This window comes from Lathamus discolor, chromosome 1 (genome assembly GCF_037157495.1).
Source record: "Lathamus discolor isolate bLatDis1 chromosome 1, bLatDis1.hap1, whole genome shotgun sequence".
In the NCBI taxonomy this organism is placed as follows: Eukaryota; Metazoa; Chordata; class Aves; order Psittaciformes; family Psittacidae; genus Lathamus; species Lathamus discolor.
Window position 1 is genome coordinate 70,095,290 of NC_088884.1, and position 15,728 is coordinate 70,111,017.

General features: G+C 41.1%; 1 protein-coding gene across 1 annotated transcript; it reads right to left on the reverse strand.

The window, feature by feature from the left end:
- Window positions 1–1,900: 1,900 nt before the first annotated feature.
- On the reverse strand, window positions 1,901–13,339 carry NCF4 (neutrophil cytosolic factor 4). The gene is made up of 10 exons (XM_065679060.1): window positions 13,106–13,339; window positions 11,131–11,215; window positions 9,780–9,933; window positions 9,369–9,439; window positions 8,390–8,517; window positions 7,350–7,407; window positions 5,589–5,687; window positions 4,709–4,839; window positions 4,550–4,615; window positions 1,901–3,750 (listed from the first exon to the last, which is right to left on the reverse strand). Exons 1-10 carry the CDS (start codon window positions 13,135–13,137, stop codon window positions 3,522–3,524), a joined length of 1,053 nt encoding a protein of 350 aa, XP_065535132.1. The 5' UTR covers window positions 13,138–13,339; the 3' UTR covers window positions 1,901–3,521.
- Between the last annotated feature and the right edge of the window lie 2,389 nt (window positions 13,340–15,728).

Consider the following 15,728-nt stretch of genomic DNA (forward strand, 5'->3'; position numbering starts at 1 on the left):
CTATGAGGTCCCCACGCAGCCTTCTCTTCTCCAGGCTGAACAGCCCCAACTTCCTCAGCCTGTCTTCATACGGGAGGTGCTCCAGTCCCCTGATCATCCTCGTGGCCCTCCTCTGGACTTGTTCCAGCAGTTCCATGTCCTTTTTATGTTGAGGACACCAGAACTGCACACAATACTCCAGGTGAGGTCTCACAAGAGCAGAGTAGAGGGGCAGGATCACCTCCTTCAACCTGCTGGTCACGCTCCTTTTGATGCAGCCCAGGATACGGTTGGCTTTCTGGGCTGTGAGCGCACACTGCCAGCTCATGTTCATTTTCTCATCGACCAGCACCCCCAAGTCCTTCTCTGCAGGGCCGCTCTGAATCTCTTCTCTGCCCAATCTGTAGCTGTGCCTGGGATTGCTCCGACCCAGGTGTAGGACCTTGCACTTGTCGTGGTTGAAGTTCATAAGGTTGGCATCAGCCCACCTCACAAGCGTGTCAAGTTCCCTCTGGATGGCATCCCTTCCCTCCAGTGTATCAACCGAACCACACAGCTTGGCGTCATCGGCAAACTTGCTGAGGGCGCACTCAATCCCACTGTCCATGTCAGCGATGAAGATGTTGAACAAGACTGGTCCCAACACCGATCCCTGAGGGACACCACTCGTTACCGGTCTCCAGCCAAACATCGAGCCATTGACCACAACTCTTTGTGTGCGGCCGTCCAGCCAGTTCTTTATCCACCGAGTGGTCCATCCATCAAATTGATGTCTCTCCAATTTAGAGAAAAGGATGTCGTGTGGGACAGTGTTGAATGCTTTGCACAAGTCCAGGTAGATGACATCAACTGCCCTACCCCTGTCCATCAGTTCTGTAGCCCCATCATTGAAGGCCACCAAATTGGTCAGGCAGGATTTCCCCTTAGTGAAGCCATGCTGGCTGTCACCAAGCACCTTGTTGTTTTTCGTGTGCCTTAGCATGCCTTCCAGGAGAATGTGCTCCAAGATTTTACCAGGCACAGAGGTGAGACTGACTGGTCTGTAATTCCCCGGGTCTTCCATTTTCCCCTTCTTGAAAATGGGGGTTATATTTCCCTTTTTGCAGTCGTCGGGCACTTCACCTGACTGCCATGATTTTTCAAATACGATGGCCAGTGCCTTTGCAACTTCATTCGCCAGCTCCTTCAGGACCCGCGGATGGATTCCATCAGGTCCCACGGACTTGTGCGCGTTCAGATTTATAAGATGGACTCGAACCAGATCCTCTCCTACAGTGGGCCCAAGGTCTTCATTCTCACAGTCCCTGCGTCTACCTTCTAAGTGGTGCGGTCAGAGCCTTTGCAGTAAAGACCGAGGCAAAGAAGTCATTCAGAACCTCAGCCTTCTCCAAATCCTGCGTAGCCAGTTCTCCCGAAAGCTTCCTCAGGGGGCCTATGTTGTCCCTAGTCTGTTTTTTGTTTGCTACGTACCTGCAGAATCCCTTCCTGTTATTCTTAACATCCCTGGCTAGGTTTAATTCTAACTGGGCCTTAGCCTTCCTAACCTGGTCCCTAGCTTCCCGGACAACATCCCTGTACTCTACCCAGGCCGCCTGTCCTTGCTTCCATTTTTTATAAGCCTCTTTTTCCCTTTGAATTTTCCTCAGCAGCTCCTTATCCATCCAAGGAGGTCTCCTGGCCCTCCTGCTGCACTTCCTTCTAGTTGGGATGCAGCACTCCTGAGCTTGTAGCAGGTGATACTTGAATATCAACCAACAGTCTTGGGCCCCCCTGCCCTGCAGATGTGGCCTACAGTACATCTTACAGCCCTTTGGAGAGTGCATTTTCTTATACAAGCCAGTACAGGACTGTTATACTGCTAGAACTATGCACTTAATGAAGTGTCAAGTAAGAAATGATTTATGGTACCCAGTATAACAGATTATACACTTATCTTTAAATATAAACTCTTTCCTTTATTTCCAAAACACTTACATGCATAAATGCAGGGCTACAAATAATAGACTATTGAAGGTTATATGTATAAATAAGTTTATGTACATCAGGAAGAAAAGACAAGTTTAATGGGTAAGTCACCTTAAATACTTTTGTTGTTGTTGAAGATGTTACCTGGTAGTATTACAGGTTACATCTAAGAAGAGAAAACATTATTTTGTCAGTTCTGGGAGGCGTGGGTTGATGCATGCAGTATCCATGCATCATTAGTTACCTGTTTCTCAGTACCTTCAGATACTTGTTAATCTTTGCTTCCATCTGTACAAATCTGAGCAGCAGGTGAAGGACAAAGATTTTCTTTTAATGAGGAATTGTAGCTTAATGCCTCATAAACTAACAGTCAAGTCCAAAGCATGGTGTTTGAAGACTCTTTTAACTAATCTTTTACTGATTACATTTATATTTGGTGGCATCTTTTTAACACCAGAACTGCATGGTGGTTTTAAAGTACAGTGTTTTGTGTATCAAACAATTTATGTAAAGCATACATTACTTGGAATTCTTACAAGCAGTAGTAAATTTGTTCAAGAACAAAATATTTTAGTTGCATGACCATTAAAGAAATATATGTATATATATAGTTTCAATAATGAACTCCTCCTTAAAGAAACATGAATTAGCAACTTTCAAACTCTTTTTCAGAATTATGTCATTTTCAAGGAAAAAAAAAAATTAAAATAATAAAATAATAATAAAAAGTAAATTATTTCATTCCCCCCTCCCCCAAAATAAACCCTTTTTAATAGCAACTGCTAAAATAATCTCATAGCTAACTTTATTTGTTGAAGCATCTGATACAGTAATTTCTTGTTGGTTCTATTTGGCAATGAGGTGTCAGAAAGCAGAAGATAGGAGAGAATAACTTGTTATTTGAACGGGCATCACACAGATTTCCTCAGAATGCAGAAATAAGTAGTCTATACAATTACCAAAAGGTCCAAGAAGAACACCGCAGGTGCACTAGGTTTGATTCACAGAATTCAGAATACTGGTCAACAGAAAGAAGAAGGCAAAGGTGGGCTGCAATTTCTTCACTGAAATATGAAGAAGTTTTCTTGATGCTTCCAGAACTAACCCTGAATGCCCAGTCAGGCTTCCACATGACAGGAATACTTACCCATTCCTAAGCACTGGCACACAAACCTTCATACCAGCAAGTGAAATGAAAGTTATGGCAGGCTAGAAAAAAAGGTTATGAAGACATTCTGGACTATTCATCAGCTCTATGAGTGAGAATAGAGATTAGAGCAGATCTTGGGGCTCAGGACACTAAACCTCTATTGCATTCATGTGCTTTGTGAATATGGCCAGTGATTTTATGTTTCCGTTCCTCACTTTCTCTGGTCTTTCTTTAGATGTTTCTATTTCAGAGGAGTTGTAAAAAGCTGAAGAAGCTAACTAAGTACAGATTTTACATTGAAAGGTAATATATTACTAAAAATTGCTCTTTTCAAGATCACTTCAAAGGCTTGTTAAAGGAAACTGCCTGCAGCGAGGGATTACAGAAGGACTGTACAGCTACCTGCTGGACCATCTCTATACAGCACTTACGTTTCTCTTACTATTTGAGTAGCACCTATTTCTGGACTAGTGTTGTAAACACCCAAGTCATCTTTGTGAGTGATGTGCAACTTCCAAGGGAAGAAATGCTTCTCAGATGGCCTGCTTCTGCTCTGAGACACCATGAGTTCAATATCCTGATCGGAGAGCAACCGAATCAGATCACCATCAAGGTCCCGGTAATTCAAAACAATGTCATCTCGGTCAAACTCGTGCCTGGTAGAAAAGAAATGGATTGATCTCCAGAAATCAAGGAATGCCTGGGAAATCTACATAATAAACAATATACTGGCAACCTAATTAATTCTGCTAAAAGCCACACAAAGCCTTGGTTGTCTTGGCATTCTTGGTACAGCTAGTACTAGAAATCATTCATACAGCCTCATTCGTGCTGTGCAGTGTTTAAACTAAGAAATCTGACAGAATCAAGGACCATTCCCAGTAACACCACGTGCATGGTGCAATTAATCTGCAAGTTTGATAAAACTGCTATACATAAGAGTTGACTATACTCACTAACCACTTTTGCCTACTTATGGTTGAGGTTTTTTTGACAGGAGAGCAGGTTACAGAATGGAAGAATATTAGTGCGGGTATTCCATTACTAATATTTGATGTTCTAATATTTTGATGTTCAACACTAGATCGACCTAGTTTAACACTAGTTCATCAGGTGTCGGAGGTGGTTTTCTGCATCCTGAAGAAGTACATTAGACAAAAGTTTCTTGTATGGGGGTATGGCTCTGATATTAGAACAAGAAATGGAAACTTCTACCCAGCATAATTGAGTTAGAACTGTGTGGCATTCCATAAATACTTACAGCCCCAAGGCAGACTAGTATCTGCACAGATAGCCCTGGGCCAGGTCAAAGTATAGCTTCTTTAGGACCCTTAAAATGTATTTCCCAACCAAAACATGGTGATGAGTAAGTATCATGTGGGAAATGTAGGACTGGAAGGAACTTGACAAATATTTAAATGATATTAAATATACAACTAACTTCTTGCATTGTACCTCATCAATTCCATGAGATCTCTGAATGATGGAATACTGCTCAGATCTTCTTCCACTGAGATATCCCTGTAACAAGACCAAATCTACTCATCACATATCATGAAAAGAGAATTGATGTAATTTCTTCAGCAGTAAACTGGAAAACTATCTTCTTATTACCTGATAGTGCTCATCATCTCATCATGGTAATAACAGCGAACTTTATTAACTGTGTCTTCCTCCTGTGGTAAATCTTTTATGATCTTCACAAAAGCACGGGGAAAAATCCCAGTGGCATCACCAGCTGCTCCCTGAAACGATAGGTAGTGTTAGAACAAAGAAAACCATGCAATATTGGCCACATACAATAAATTCTGGAATCCAATTAATTTCCATGGAAACAACAGGAAGATTTTTTTCCTACTATAATAAAGAAAAAAAATAAAAAAGGCTATGGAAGTGACCTGATGGCATCCATACAAAAAGATTCTACAATTGTTTAGTCAAATAGAAGTTGGGGGAGTGAAACAGTGTGTAAAAAATTCAAGTCAGATGGTTACTAACGAAGGCTGTGGTATTCAAGCAAGCAGAGATATCATATCAGCAAACACACAGTATGTTCTCAGCATCCTTTTTCGGAAGACTGTTGCATTGCCCAAGTTCTCTGTAATCAGACTGATGTGCATTGTGGTATGAAGCATGAAGTATACTGCAACTCACCCTCAGGCAAGAAACCAATTAATCACTGAAACGGAGTTTCCATCTCCTTTCTGTGGCCTTTTTGTGTTCTAATCACTTCCAAAGAATTTAAAAACATTCCAGCAGAAGCAAATGCAAATAAAAAGTGAAGCCTAGAGGGCAGAAAATCTGTAAGCTAAATACAACCAAGGAAGGAAGCAATTTCAAATTTGGAGTCAAGGATTCATTCTTAACAGGAAGACCTGATTACAGTACAGTTTTTCCTTGAAAGGGGGAGGCAGGACCCAAGGACTAGCCAAGCCCTTTCTATTCATATATTTCAAGGTATGCTGATAATTCAGTGCCGCTACTGCAGTCTTACCTCCAACCAGTCTTTGTTTACTCTGCTGAGCAGATAGATCAAGTCTCCCTTCTTGAAGCTGAGTTCCAGTTTACTGGTTCCAGAAAAATCAAACAGTGCCTATAGAAAGTAATAATGATGGAATTATTAATTCACAGAATTACAAAAATGAATCATTCTTTCTGCTCTGTTCTTGAGGTGAGACCATAAACCAGCACAATAGTATGCACTTTGTCATCACAGATGAATTTCTTGAGGTAAGGTCATATATATATGATTGTAGCCTGCAGTTCTCACAATTTCTTCTACTCAGCACACACAAAAATGCTTTGAAGACATAATGAAAGCACTAGGATAAACATGGCTCTGAGAGAGATACATGCTCAGATTCTTAAAGTGGCAGGACACTGAGCACCAGAGAAATAAATAAAGATGTTGAAAACACTTAAGAGCACTTAAACCAACATAGCTGAAGACAACTGACAAAGGAGCAAGACAACGTAGGTGAAGACAACTGACAAAAGAGCAAGTCAACAGTGCTGAAGACAACTGAGAACTTGAAAACATGAAATCCTGAGAATTAGAAACATATATATTATTTCTGGTTGCTGTTTTACAGCTTTCAGATTTGCTGCCAAATATCACACAAAAAATATTGCAGAACTGTTGTGGTGTTGTGTCCTAATTTAAGAGTAACTAAGAGTTCCTTTTACATCCAGCTTTCAGGCCTGTATGCTGAACTGGGAGGTTTGGGGGAGGCTGGGAAACTGACTTGTAGTCAGCATAGCACTTAGATGCCCCCTTTAGGGAAAAACTTAGAAAAAGGAGGTAAGCACATGCTGCCAACCTAAGAAGCTGCTCTTGAATAATGCCAAGTCATGAAAAATGCGTATCTCCCCCATTGTCCTTAGAGAGCACAGTAGCCATTTAAATGCTCTTAAATGAGCAAAAATGACACGGTGTTCTTTAGTCTGTGTTGACATGGTTCTTTAGGGCTTGTTAATGCCAAGAGTTTTAACAGAAAAGACAATGGCTACTGTTGTGCCAGGAGTTCATATGTCTACTTAATAGTGCTTTCAAAAGCCTTTTTCCATCTATTGAAATGTTTTGGTAGGCATATTCACTATTAACAAATTAACATACAAAACCTAAGAGATATGACTGATCCAAGACCTGCCATACTCAGTGTATGACAAAAAAGACCAAACCCAACAACTCTCAAACCACTTGCATGGGGTTTTTTTTAATCTTATATGGCAAAGCCACATGTTCCAAGAAGAAAAAATATGCTCAGACAAGTACTGGTTACAAAGCAGTTCCACATGCTTAACCCCATGATAATATGCAGCAAAAGACAAGGGTATAGGCACTTTTCAGTAGAACACGTCTGTTACAGAAAATACTAAGACGCTTCACCTGCAAAGCTTTTAAACACAATCTGAAGTCAATGAGACTGAAGTTTATGCTTGTTTTAAATTTAATTTATAGGTATCAGTATTTCCACGTGAACCACTTGGCAGTAAGGTGTGTATGTCTCTCAGTTTTGAACCTCTTGTCTTTCTAACTTCACTATGGACCTTCTTATTACTCAGGTAAGGAGGAACAGAACACTTCTTTCATGCTTTGTTTCATCCCGTTGTTAAAATCGATAGCTTTCCTGTGTCGCTTTCACTTTCCGTTCTTTCCCCAGGCTTTAATTAGAAAAGGAACTTGATCGATAAGATACCAAAGTAAAACAGAGTTTAATCTCCTATCCGATGGTAGATTGTGCAGAGCACTCACCTCAGCCCGTGGAGCTGCCATGCGATCAAAAACAGGCACTTGAGGTGAAATGCTTTTACTGCAAAGAAAGGAGACAGCAGGGAGGTAAATATGTCTTTCTAGTCATCAAAAATACTACATGGTCAGTAGTGCAGTGTCTGCATTTTCGTTATTTAAGAGGCAGGCAAGCCTTAGATCACTGGAGAACCTGCATGAGAATCTATGTGCAGCACTGAAGTAAATAAATATGGATGCAACAACACTGCCCTAGTTCTCTCAGTTTTAGTGCAGAGCAGCAGCAATCTAAGAATGTCTGCTGCTGAGAACAGATGGAATTTCCAATACAGTCAGTATCCTGTACCTCTCTTTTACAGCACTGCTCAGCACCCCTACTCTGCCTTATAGGCATCCCTGTTTCTAGCATTTATGGCATTCGGTTCAATCTCTGCAATCATGCAGACATCCAGGAATGCAGACATTCATGCAGGTTTTGCACTGTTTAAGTGTAAAAGAAGCTGGTCAATTTTGCTATGTTGAAAGGAAAATTAATTTGACAGAAGGGTAATGATGTCTTCTTAGCAGTTCTCCAAAGGGGTGTCAATGCTGCTATGTAGGACAGGACCCTGTTTAGACAAAGGACAGGAAAAATGAAACATTCCGTTTCATTTAGTGTCTGAACCAGATCTCACTGAACTCAGTGTCAAAATTCACATCAACTTCAGTGGTGCAAACCTATGTCCATAAGCTTGGCCTGTATATTCTGTACATTACAATAGATATGACCAGTAAGGAATTAGCAACAGACAGAGGTGAGCAGCATTTTTTTACAAGCAAGTTATAAGCTCATTTTGGAATTTTCCTTTACTGCAAAGTACCTCATACACTTTAAATATTTGAGGTTACTGAAAACAAGAAATATCCCGTGTTCACTCCAGCACAAAGATCCCCATATTAGAACTTCATGGGAAGCACAATGGTGACACTCATCTCTCTCGTCCCCCCCAAAACTGGGCAGCATCTCTTACGTCAAGCAGTGCTGAAAAAACATGTCAATCACTTACATTCGGCGTGTCCGTGGGCGAAGCCGCCTCAGTCTGTGAGGCACCTGTTCACTATCAAAGGTTGAGTGGTAGAAGAACAGCCGTACCTCTTCATCCATCAACACCCAAACGGGTAGGCAGAGTAGGTTCTGTGCCAAGAGCAAGTAGGAAGCAGAATGTAAGAGTGGGGGAGACCAGTTCTCTATTCACTTACATGTGACAAATATGCCTTTCTGACCTACGGGATCATGAAGGATATTAATTACTGCCAGAAATCTCCCTCCTCTCCCTTCTCACGCAGCAGGATGTGGCTGAACTGCTGACAGTTTCTCCTGTTTACTCCTGGAGTTGGCCAATCTATTGCTTCACTCTTTTTGTGCCTGATTTACTGCAGAAGGGGTAAATTGCCCTCATGTTTCCTTCAGAACATGAATGACTGTGGAAAGAAGGCAAGTACTGGAAGTCTTGGCCAGTGCTTAAGACTTTTACTGATTTAAAGTCAGGTTTTCAGTTAACCTGCCCACAAAGAATTTCTCCCCGCAATGTTACTGACTGTGTCTTCACTGTAGAGCAGGTACACCCAGCAGCCCAAGCTACTCTCCGAGTCCCTTAGGTGCACATACCAACTCCACATTCACACAATACCTGGAGATTCACCATTTCTTCATATATCCTTGGGTTTTGGTTTGTTTTTTTGGTTTGGGTGGGTCTTGTTTGTTTGGGCAGAGGGGAGTGTTATAGGGATGTGTTCCTATATATGAAGGCAAGGAGTGAGCCTTTAAACTGCATACTCCAGCAGATCCTGCAATCTGAACAATCTGGGGAATAGGACTGCAAGTTTTCCTGCTGTATGGATGCTGTGTTTTCAGGAAAAGCAATACACAGAGAAGCAGATACCTAGCAGATACCTACGATACAAAACTGTCTCTTAGCTGATTTCAGGGGGTAAGTAAGTGTCTGCAGCACGTAGTACAGTCTCTGCCTTAAGATGAAGTCTTACCTTCATGTAGGCATTTAGGATAGGAATCCTATTCTCAGCAATTTCCTTTTTGACCCCAACATAAACTTTTCCTGGAAAATATAAAACCTGTGACAGTTATTGAAGAAAAAAACGCAAAACAAAAAAAAACCCAAACAAAGCAAAACCTGTTGTCTGAGGCTGTCAGAGAGATGAAGCAATCAGGAGAAAGTAGGATCTCCAGGAAAATATGTATTTTTCTAGAGGATTTTAGGTTTCTAAATGAATTTTACTCCAAGTGGAGGGACTGCAAATAGAGCTTGACTTCTCCAGCATCCACAGCTGGGAACTCGTTCCTTGTCACAACTACTTCTATACAACGTGCTCCTCTTTAGAACAGCCTAGGGCTGATAAAGCTCCTAATCATGCACAGACTTGGTGCTGACAGCTTACCTGGCAGTATGGGGAGTGTGCAGGTAAAAGGGCTATTTTTGCTTTCTGCTCCATACTTCTCCTCTAGTTTGGTGTGAAGAGCATAGAACTGACGATAGCGTCGGAAAATCAGGTATCTGCCACCACCTTTAACCTTTACTTCAATGACAAACAGCTGAAACAGAGAAGAGGGATTCAGGCTAATGTTCATACTTATAAATACTTAGCAAATTAAAGTGAGGCATACATTAGGAACATAAGATCAGTGCTTCAGTAGTGGAAATCTTGTCTCAGGGGCAGAGTGCAAAGCAAGCCGTTAAGTATTAAGCAGACTTAAGTATTAGAAAATAACAAGTTAGCACCAAACAGTGTGGTGTATGTGAGCATTCCCATGGATCACGTCCCTGTGACGGCTTTCTGTTACATAATCTTAAAAGGAAACCTGAAATAACAAGATGATGCTTTATGCTTACACACCTTCCCACAGTGACAAACAAAATGTATTAGGGAGGTAAACACAGATATTTTACATCAGGATGCTTTGGGCACCTAACTCAATACACAGACATGTAAGTGAATTGATTTGCAGAGAAGAAGGCATTCATACTTCATCTTGACTTCAAAGCACACAATTTCAGAAAATACAGCCTGACCTCCTCCAACCACTATCTTCTTATCTCTTGCCAAAATTGCTTTGCTCTAAAGAGGCCTGTGATTTCCATACACTGACCTCTGAGTCACATTGCAGCCAGATCCTTCAGAAAACATAAAGACAGAGCAACCAAGCATCACTACATTCAGAATGTAGTGCATGCATACTGCAGTGGGAAGGTTTTATGAGCAATATCTCCAGCAAAAGCAGCATACCCTGCAGAAGTCAGACTGCGCTGGTCTTCTCAAAAACCCCTCTTCAGAAAATCTCCAAGTGCTTTTCCCTACTATTCTCCCCCTGTGTGCTTTTTCGTGACTACTAATACACCACTATCTGCAGAGATGGAAGCATCCTAACTTACCAGTACCATAGGATAATGAAAACAAGACCTTCCCCTTCTACCCTCTTTGAATTCCTTTCTCTCTATCTTCACAAAAGGTACAGCACTCTAACAGGAAATGAATCATAAATTAGGTAAGAATGCAGAAAACAAGCAATGTTAGAGGATACCCCAGTCTCATTTCACCCAGACAATAAATTTTTAGACTAAATCTGTAATAGACTAACCTCCATGCCAGAAAAAAGAAGCACTGAGAAGTTCTCCACACGTAACTATTCATGCCAAAAAGCAACTACGCCAGATTAATTGCATTTCGCTTCCCATAGCCACACCAGACACAGATGAGGACATATAGAGACAGAATAAATCTTCCTTCTTACGTAGTAACTAGAAAAACCTTTCTTCTCTTCAATATCTGCAATGTTAGCTGAAACAGGTACATCATCTGGAAGCTGGTCAAAATCACTGTGAAGCAAGAGCAAAATATTTAGGTTACTCATTCTGACATTAGCCTCTGGAGGTCTCTATGCCATACAGAGCAAAGATAGCTAAGCATCATCACATTGTCTAGTGTCAAAACCAAAAGATAGAAACCTGTAGCGTCATTCTCTTCCTGTGGAGGTCTGATCTTGAAATGTCAAGTTTCTGTACTTTCAGCATACGTCACAGAATCACAGAATGGTTTGGGTTGGAATGTACTTCAAAGATTATCCAATTCCAGTCCCCTGTCATGGGCAGGGACAACTTCCACTAGACCAAGTTGCTCTAAGCCCTGTCCAACCTGGCCAGTGGCCACTGTGAAGATTCATCAAGCCTGAAAAGCACCCCTATTGTTCCTAGGCTTGCTGGAGTAGCAGGACTACAAAAGAAACATTAGAGCTGGTAAGATTTTCCTGAGAAATGTGATCAACCATGGATGCATTCTTAATCATTCCTTCAGCATCTAGTAGACTTAGGATAATAACTCTGCAGCAGTATCTCTTATTCTATGGAGATCATTATATCCATGATTTATGCTGTTATTATTACTGCAGCAAATAGAAAACAGTTCTGAGAAAAGAGCTTGTTGCGCTAGGTGCTGTAGAAACTGACAGCACAAAGCTAAATCCTAAAAACCTTATACTTTGGGTGTAAGATGCATATAGTGTGACTTATACACATAAGAAACAAGGGAAGGATAAGCACAAACAGAAAAAAGGCAAAGAAACAAAGACATAGTATTGTTCTATATCATAACCAGTGTTGCCTGCACCAGCTATCAAAATGTCAAGTTTTCCTGCAAACATCACAGTAAAGCAGACTCTTAGAGAGGCTTTGAAAAAAGAATGGGTAGCCTAGCAAATATTTACAGTGAGGCTTCCCAGTCACAGCGGATAACATGAAACAAGCACAAAAATACTTGTTTGAAAATGTCAAAAACACTTGAAAGAACACATGATAGGTTAGAATAAGCTTTGCAAATTCTAGAAAGTACTGGATTTGAAGTAGGATTTGAAGCAGATCCCTGCAAGAATACCTAAAGAGCAGCCACATGACCACACTTTCATGTATCTTGTCCATACTGTCCACACAGTAAAACAGCATGGATTGGCAGATGCATTTGCCTCTGGGACTTTCCCTGTGGTACAATATTTTTGACGAATAGAAGACAAATTCACTTCTGTTTCAATCTTACAACTCAATGTTGTTAGAGTGGTATTTATACTAACACGTAAGTAAAAAGGATTAACAACAAGGACAAAAGGATAATAAATGAGGTAGAGAGAAAGAGAAACTTTAAAAAGGATCATCTAAAAAATGCCAAGCTGACATAATGTTAAATACTCTGATAATACAAAAAACACAGTGATTGGCTCAGTTTATTCGGCTAAGAGAATATCCCAAGCAGGGGCTTCCACACTGTGTAGCCTGTCTGGAAGGCTGAAGTAATGATGCAAAGTCTTGCAGTAGTTTGCTGTACAAGGAAAATGACATGAATTGGCACCACCCACAGCACCATAAATACTACTACTTACTGTGAAGAGGGATGTGGTTATGGAGATCAAGAGATATAATTAGTCATATCACAAACCCTCATATCACAAACCCCAGTAAAAGGGAAACTGTTTACAGCTGTAAAGAGGACAATGACCCACTACTCTACTATCCTACATGATGAATATTCCCCACAGAAAGAAAGTTGATTCCACCTTAATGAAATGTCTACTCTACACTGAGCAGTGTAGTAGTATGGAAGCTATGACAACAAGAAGTCTTTTAGAACTGTCGAAGAAGCTTGCATCCAAATTAAATGACCAGATCGCAGCAGTTACATGGAGGTTTGTGGGGAGGTGGAAGGAGGGAGAGACATATTACCTCTTTTCTCGCAGCTGTCGGGGAAGAGACATGGTTTTCAGCTTCTCAAATCCAGACGGCTGAGCCCTGCTCCTCCACTTCCTTGGCAGTTCTTGGTTGAATAGGATGAACAGTCAAAGAAATTCTCCCTGTGTGAATCAGGCCACTGCAAGGCCTCAGAGATCTTTTATTAAAGTTTCAGTGTCAGACGATTTCTTACGTACTTCCCCACCCCTACGAGATTGAGGAAGTACAAGAGAGAAAACAGTTATAAAGAAAGACTGTTCTGTGATGTCTGTCATGTATTGAAACTGCCACGGTTGAGAAACCAAAAGCCCAACAAAAAGCAGAAACTATGAGCCACATATTCCATTGTCCACTTCTTCACCAACTCATTTTCCTCTGTGGAAAGCCAATGAGTGGGCTCAACCAATTCTGCTTTGTCCCAGAGAAAATGTACCCATATGCACCTCTACATTAATGTTTCTAAACTGGGATGAATACTTCTGGTTTAGGGTTAGGGTTAGGGTTAGGGTTAGGGTTAGGGTTAGGGTTAGGGTTAGGGTTAGGGTACTTGTCCCAGAGAAAATGTACCCATATGCACCTCTACATTAATGTTTCTAAACTGGGATGAATACTTCTGGTTTAGTGATGGACCTGGCAGTCCCGGGATAAAGGTTGGACTTGATGATCATAAAGGTCTTTTCCAACCTAGTTGAGTCTACAGTTCTATGATCCTTTCTCAAGGCTATGTGACTCCCGAGAATCCTCTTTTCCATGGACCAAGAGCCAGGAGGTGGAGCTAAAGAATAAATTTTAAAGTGGGAACAGAAAGCATGGTCAGGAAATGCAGCCTTGTCAAACGCATAGGTACCAGAGTATCAGGCACAGGAGACTAGGAAACGAGCTTTGAAGGATGGACCAATGCAAGTATGTAAGACCTGAGTCCTTGAAAGAGCAGTCACCTTTTCAGCTTCATGTGCTCTAAACAATCCAGCTACAAAGAGAGCGCAATGGCTCTCCCACAGACAATCCTGACTGCCCTGCCTTGTACACAAAGGGTAGTGATACAGTGTTTGTATAACATCAGTTCACAGTCTTTCAAGATGAAAATAAAAGGAAGAAAGTGACAATGAACCATCATTTCCTTACACTGCACATAGGTTGCAGCATAGCCTATCTGCCTTAGTCAAAAGCTGTCATGTGTAGTACCTTTGCCTCTCCATTTCAGTCTTCGATTCTCTTTCATTTTCATGTTCAATACATACTTGGTTCTTTCACCACCTTCTGCTGTTTAGCACAAAAATTCCCATCTGAATGGAGCAAAAGTCAACCAGCATCCTTCAAAATAAAACTCTATTTACCACTGTAATCATCATCAGCCTCGAGGCTAGGCTTCATTTCACTGCATTTTAATGAAGTAAATTCTTCGCCCATCTCTTTCCTGTGGATAACAGAAGGCACCACCATAGAACTTGAGAAGGGATATAGTGTTTTTTGATCAGAAAGGAAAAGGAGAAGCTACAAAATTCTGAACTTTATTTTCTGAGTGATCTGCTACTCTATGCTGCCCACACAGACTTGACAGAGGAGTTGTAAGTGGCGGTGTTGGATGTAAGTATTTCCCCAGACCTTCACACACTGCTGTGCATTCCACATTCTTGACTAGGCCTGCTAAATGTGCAGTCCTCATGTAACCTAAAGACAGGCTCATTATTCTTTCCTTTGCATTGAGAGAGACAATAAATGAGTTTTCCAGTTGCAATCCTCTCACTTTCTCCTAACATTCAGAAGGTAAAGGAGCAGATCACCTTGTCTGGAACTCAATCACAAGATCAATATATATGAACTCATGAAAATTCAGAGGGGCCCTCTTGACACACACAAATAAGATTGTGGAAAGCACAAGAACTGGGCAAACTTTAATAGAAGTAAAAGAGAAAGGCCAGAGGGGTGTTTTTAAGGTAACTGTTTGTTTTTGATGCATATCACAGTTTTGACAAGAAAATCATAAAAAGGATATTGTAATCCTTTCAAATCTCCTGGAGGATAACCTAGATACCATGCAGGTACATCTTTTAAGAGACAGAGGATATGACACGTTGCAAAAACATTTGCTCATTGTTTACCTGGAAATATGCCTTTTTAAGAACAAGTTGACAAACAACCTCACAGACAAATTGTCTATGCAACTGTTTTGCTGTAAACCAAGTGAAACAAATTGAAAGCAGCTCCTCAATTCCGCTACTCTGTACTAGAGATTATCTCCAGTAAAAATACTAATGTACCAGAATAATGCTAACCCTGCTAAGGCTTAGACACTTCTAGAAAATTTAAAGTTTGGCTAGACAGGGTGCTGGGGCATTTCGTGTAAGTCATGCTTTGCCTAAAAAGCTTGGGAGAGATGACCCTTAAGGTCCCTTCCAACCTGGTATTCTATGATTCTATGGAAGTTTCTGATTCTGCAATATTTTCCTGCTCTGAACTAAACCAAGACCTTCCTTCCTGACAAAAAGACAGATTCATACCTCAGAATAGCGGATAACCGATGGATGAGAGGGCTCACCAAGGCTGCGAGAGACTAAGATTTAAAACACTGCTTTGCCATGTTCTTCTATTTGGGCTGAGAAAATGGCCTGAGCAT